The 6,050-nt window shown below is 49.5% G+C and overlaps 1 protein-coding gene across 1 annotated transcript; it reads left to right on the top strand.

The window, feature by feature from the left end:
- Positions 1-1,163: 1,163 nt before the first annotated feature.
- LOC119337991 (amino acid permease 1-like) lies at positions 1,164-5,674 on the top strand. The gene is made up of 5 exons (XM_037610282.1): positions 1,164-1,236; positions 3,991-4,224; positions 4,304-4,397; positions 4,507-4,864; positions 4,962-5,674. Exons 1-5 carry the CDS (start codon positions 1,167-1,169, stop codon positions 5,571-5,573), a joined length of 1,368 nt encoding a protein of 455 aa, XP_037466179.1. The 5' UTR covers positions 1,164-1,166; the 3' UTR covers positions 5,574-5,674.
- The last annotated feature ends 376 nt before the right edge of the window (positions 5,675-6,050 follow it).

Genomic DNA, 6,050 nt, shown 5'->3' with positions numbered 1-6,050 from the left:
AATGCTTCCACTCGTGTTTGTTGCACTGATGTCAAATTCTTTCCTTATACTCCGAAATCACTCGTCTCGGTTGATAGATCAAGTGGCTATATGTGTATGGAAAGAAGTACATGATAATTTCCTTTTGTTTTTCATTATTTTGAAGCTCATATGTTAATATAATAGTATTATTGGATCACCTAATAAAGATCACATGTAGTTACAAATTCATCTATTATGGATCATACATGGTGTTCATACAAAATATTACTAATTTATTTTTTCTGTTCTAAATTTCGTATGAAAATATTGTTGTCTCTAAATCCAAATAGTAATTCCATAAAAATATATCCCCAAATCAAGTTATTTTGATTTCGTAAACCTACTACTTTGTTTACATTCCCTTATTTGAAACTTCATATATAGGAATAGGTGTACTCCTATATATTAATGCTTGTTCTGAGTTCAACTACTGATGTGTTCATACAACACAAAGGTTCTATGCAAAGCAAATAAAAACATTATTTAGAAATTCATGTATGAATAGAATTTATACTAATTATTATCCCCTTGGTAACACGTTTGATATGGGAGCCATTTAATCTTTATGGATTTTCTTAGATATGGATGCCCCACAGGGTTTGTACGGGAACCGAATTACTTATTTCCTTTTTCCCTTAAAATAAATAAATCGTGTTTAATGATATGTAAAACAGAGTTGCCTTTCTTATTCGGTTATTATCCCTGCAAAAAATATTTAAAAAAGAGAGAATTAGCCACTGGTGTCATACATGACGTCGTCGCATTCCGTTCCCCCGTTTCTCAAGCAGGCCGGACTGAATATACTGAGACCCGCTGACGCGGAAGTTGAGCCAGCCGGCCCGACCCCCCCTCCCGCCCCCGGCCCCTATATATATGGCAATTCATTGGCCTCTCCTATTCCCTCTCCTGACCACACCACCACCACTTCTCCTTTCCTTCCACCACCGGAGGAGGAGCAAAGCTGCGAGGGGGGAGAGGGAACCGCAAACAATCATCTGTCTATCACTCCCACATACATAACTCACACACAAGATACAACAGATCACTTGTAGAGAGAGAGAGAGAGGGAGGGAGGGAGGCCGAGGAGGAGATCGACGTGGAGGGAGGCGGCGGGAGCAGCGCGTGAGAGCGGCGGAGGCGGGGCCATGGACGTCGACGGCCACCTTCCCCGCACCCACGGCGACGTCGACGACGACGGCAGGGAGAGGAGAACAGGTACGTCCGTCCGTCCATCCTACCATTCTTGCTTAGTGATTCGCCTCTCCGTAGATCGATCGATCGATCCGTTCTCCGGCCGGCGGACGGAAGGCGGTTGGATATTTACCATCCCTAAATTGAGTGAAGGAGGGAAGGGGAAACCGAGGCCGTCACGCGCGCGCTTCGTGAACCGGGGAGCGAGCGCGTCGAGAGAGGGAGGATAGGGCGTAGCCGGCCACGTAGAGCTGGACGGCGTATACGGCATTAATGTCCGATGACGCGAATTCCCACGGAATTTATTCCGACGTATACGTACAATGCATGCACATGGATCCTTCCGACGTAGTAGTATGGCATGGCCCCCGTCGCGCATAGGCCACATCTCGTTTGGATGCTTGCCGGCGAAGTTCTCTGCATCTCTCACGCCGGGCTGGCGGGCTGGTTATCAAAATTGATTGCTTTCCAGTTTCAACCGCGGGCGGGCGAAAAAAGCTGCTGCTTGCTTATGAGCGTGCCACAGACACGCATATCCGGCCGTTTCTGTAAACCATTAATTACCGCGCGCCTGGAATCTCTGTGGCGCGTATGACTAAACCTACCAGGATTCCCGTTTATGATTCGCTCGGATCCCAGCCAGATATACGCAGATTCGTATCCAATTTCGAATCTTTGGGTTACTATCGCTGGGTTGGCAATCGATCGGTTGGCCCTTGCAGACGTTACTGTAATTCGTTTTGCAGATTCAATTAACAATTACCTGTTTTGTTTATCTGTGGAACGTAGAACCTTTGCATTTTGAGAATACTACTACAATTAGAACTATTAATTCTTCCTAGGTAAATTGGGCAATTCATTCCTGGTGCATATCCACAATTTTTGGAAACACCAACCACTGCAAAGTATACCGCCTAGACGCACACGCGTACGCGCCTACCGCACGCGCGCATTCTAAACACAACGTTTGTCGGGCCATGGAGTTTGAAGATTTGTATAGTCACATTATGTGTTGTCAACGGATGTGTTGCGTAAATAGCTACTAGAAAATAAATAGTAATCCTCTTTGGCGATCGATGGCCTGGTATTTGAGTTCCAGTTTACAAAACAGGCGCATATTCTCGGCCGTAAGTCAGCTGACTTTGGATGGCTGGCATATGGACCAACTTGCTGTCTGGCCTACATGTCGGCCACTCCAAGGCAACCTGACTTACGTCAGAGAATCCACAGCCGTAGAAAACCCCCCATTGATTGTTGAGAGGTTTAGAAAGATGTATCCCCACTAGCTAGTATCGAACATTCTTTAGAGCAGTGTCAAGTGCTTCCAAAAACACAAACTAATAGGAAGAATCATCCCCACTAGCTAGTATGGAACATTCTTTAGAGCAGTGTCAAGTGTTTCCAAAAACACAAACTAATAGGATAAGGTGGGCCTATTCAATGACTGCTAATTTGCTAATTTGTGGTTCCTTCGGGCTAAACATAGAATCTTTTAGTATTTACTCTATATTGCGCCTATCCACCTTTGATACCATGTTGAGTTACATGCGGTTAAATTGGATAATATGACACTGCAATTACACGTCAATGGAAATATTCCTGGATATTGAGCATGATTTTTTCGGGCAGACAGAAAGAGTGGGTATTTTCTTTTCCATGATTTATTTCACCAGTATCATAAACTACAAACAAGTTCCAAGGCACACTTCGTAGTAGAGTCTTGGCCTTAAACCTTACTACCTCCGTCCTGGTTTATTGATCCCCTTTGTAATTTGTGTCAATTTTGATCAAATATTTAACGAACAAAACGTTAATGCATGTCAAAAATAATTACATCGTTGGATTCAGATTTGTTCATAGTTTCTAATAATATAATTTTTTATGACATGCATGAACATTTAGTTAATTAAATTTATGATTAAAATTTGGCACAAAATATAGTGGGACCAATAAACCAGCAGGACGGGGATAGTATTATCCTTTAAACATGGACGGAGGGAGTATATGTTTGTGTGATGTGGAGTGTGGAGGTTTTGGGAGGCTTTGCCTTTCAGGAAGACAAGTTGATTCGGAATATTTCAGCCCGGTGGTAGTATCTTTCCCCTACCAACATAGCGCCACAACAACGGTCCAATCAGTTGGCGTTCTCTCCATAAAACCGGCACGTCGTCCTAGACGCGCCCCGATGAGATAGGCACAGGTCAAAGAGGCCACCGAGAAAAGAACGGCTGCCATGGCAGCGTAGGCCACCGAGGTAGAGAACCCGTCTCGAATTGAATGACATGTTGCCAAATCCAGCGGCGGCGGTGGTGCCATACGTACGTCCGATATTTTTCCGATGGTTGGCCGTAGCTTTCTTTCCCTTGCTAGTGCGTAGTGCCACCACCGAGCGCGAATATGTTGCCAACTCTGCTTTCTGCATGGCGATCGCCGAAAGCTCTCTGATCTGCTTACCTTGGTTCTCTACCGTCGGTTTTCTGTACGCGTCAACGGGGCAGCGACTTTTTGTCTGCGTACGGGTCGATGGCTCAGACACGTACTTTCTGAAGTGCATACATGAATTTCAGAGAACTCGTTTAGAGTTTTCTTTTTTGCGGGGGTGTTTAGAGCTTTATTGGAACACATGAATTTGAGAGGTTTTTGTAAGAATTCTATACCAAGCAAATCGATTGCCGAAAGAAAGGGAAAGAAACACAACGTGTATATCGTTTGATATCTTCCTTTGACAAAGGATTCACAGCTCATTTTTGTTGTACGTTTGTGTGTGTGTACCACCAGGGACGGTATGGACGGCGGCGGCGCACATCATAACGGCGGTGATCGGGTCCGGCGTGCTGTCGCTGGCCTGGGCCATGGCGCAGCTGGGCTGGGTGGCCGGGCCGCTCACCCTGGTGCTCTTCGCCGTCATCACCTTCTACACCTGCGGCCTCCTCGCCGACTGCTACCGCGTCGGCGACCCCGTCACCGGCAAGCGCAACTACACCTACACGGAGGCCGTCCAGTCCTACCTAGGTATGTGATCGTCATATTGCGAGCTCTTTCCGGCTGAGAAAACGAAGATTGCAAGCTGAAAATGATGATTTGCATGCAGGCGGATGGCACGTCTGGTTCTGCGGCTTCTGCCAGTACGTCAACATGTTCGGCACCGGCATCGGCTACACCATCACCGCCTCCACCAGCGCCGCGTAAGCCCCATGGAAGCCCATTTTCATTCCCACCTGGACATGCATGATCGATCGATCGATCGATCATAGTAGTAGCAGTAAGGTCTGAGCGTGTGTTTTTTGCATGCAGCGCCTTGAAGAAGTCCAACTGCTACCACTGGCACGGGCACAAGGCGGACTGCAGCCAGTACCTGAGCGCCTACATCATCGGCTTCGGGGTGGTGCAGGTCATCTTCTGCCAGGTGCCCAACTTCCACAAGCTCTCGTGGCTCTCCATCGTCGCCGCCATCATGTCCTTCTCCTACGCCACCATCGCCGTCGGCCTCTCGCTGGCGCAGACCATCTCGGGGCCCACGGGGAAGACGTCGCTGACCGGCACGGAGGTCGGGGTCGACGTCGACGCCTCGCAGAAGGTCTGGATGACGTTCCAGGCCCTCGGCAACGTCGCCTTCGCCTACTCCTACACCATAATCCTCATCGAGATCCAGGTACTATATATATATAACTCTCGTCTCTGGAGCTCGAGCAGAGCAGGTGATGATGACTAACTAGCTGGCCACCAAACGACGATGAACATGTGCGCAGGACACGCTACGGTCACCTCCGCGCGAGAACGAGACGATGCGGAAGGCGACGCTGATGGGCATCTCGACGACGACGGCCTTCTACATGCTGTGCGGCTGCCTGGGCTACTCGGCCTTCGGCAACGACGCCAACGGCAACATCCTGACGGGGTTCGGCTTCTACGAGCCCTACTGGCTGGTGGACTTCGCCAACGTGTGCATCGTGCTCCACCTGGTGGGCGGGTTCCAGGTGTTCTGCCAGCCGCTGTTCGCGGCGGTGGAGGGCGGCGTGGCGCGGAGGTACCCGGGGCTGGGCCGGGAGCACGCGGCGGTGTTCCGGCTGGTATGGCGGACGGCGTTCGTGGGGATGATCACGCTGCTGGCCATGCTGATGCCCTTCTTCAACAGCATCCTGGGGTTCCTGGGCAGCATCGCCTTCTGGCCGCTCACCGTCTTCTTCCCCGTGGAGATGTACATCCGGCAGCGGCAGATCCCGCGGTTCGGCACCAAGTGGGTGGCGCTGCAGAGCCTCAGCTTCGTCTGCTTCCTCGTCACCGTCGCCGCCTGCGCCGCGTCCATCCAGGGCGTCCGCGACTCGCTCAAGACCTACACGCCCTTCACCACCAAGTCGTGAAGGCCTGTATGCATGCATGCATGCTGATCCCGTACTGTGTTCATCTTTCTCGCCTTGTAGTGCTTGGGGATTGAATGAGGAATAACTTTAGCCGTGTGGTATCTTCCTGCTCTTTTCCGCCTTTCAGTGAATGATGCAGCGCTATCTCTCACAAGTATGCGATGGCTTACACCTTAGAGTAAGAAGCGGTTCGGTCGTAGACAGTGCGGTCCAGAGAGATTTCAGACTGTTACAGTGGAATTGTTACAGTGTTGTTATTGCTGGTGAGAGTGTGTTCGGATCGTATGTGCGGTAGATTTCGTTGTGTTGAGCAGGGAGCGACTGGTAGGCGAATCTGTAGCCGGCTCTTCAGGGCAGAAACAAAGCACGGAGCAGAACAAAAATCCCCTGTTTGTTTCACTCCGTTCCGGGAGACGATACCACCACAGCTAGAGGCAGCTAGGTCCGCCCAGCTTTTAGTAAGCCAGCAAAATACAC

Source organism: Triticum dicoccoides, chromosome 7B (genome assembly GCF_002162155.2).
Source record: "Triticum dicoccoides isolate Atlit2015 ecotype Zavitan chromosome 7B, WEW_v2.0, whole genome shotgun sequence".
In the NCBI taxonomy this organism is placed as follows: Eukaryota; Viridiplantae; Streptophyta; class Magnoliopsida; order Poales; family Poaceae; genus Triticum; species Triticum dicoccoides.
The sequence above is the reverse complement of the archived record's forward strand: the minus strand, read 5'-3'. Positions and strand labels throughout refer to the sequence as shown.

What these genes read in the sequence shown, in the direction of transcription:
- LOC119337991 (XM_037610282.1), top strand. Translation starts at nt 1,167, where the DNA reads ATGGACGTCGACGGCCACCTTCCCCGCACCCACGGCGACGTCGACGAC. An exon ending in GGCCGTCCAGTCCTACCTAG is followed by an intron (nt 4,225 to 4,303) that starts GTATGTGATCGT and finishes ATTTGCATGCAG; the next exon opens with GCGGATGGCACGTCTGGTTC. An exon ending in ACCGCCTCCACCAGCGCCGC is followed by an intron (nt 4,398 to 4,506) that starts GTAAGCCCCATG and finishes TTTTGCATGCAG; the next exon opens with CGCCTTGAAGAAGTCCAACT.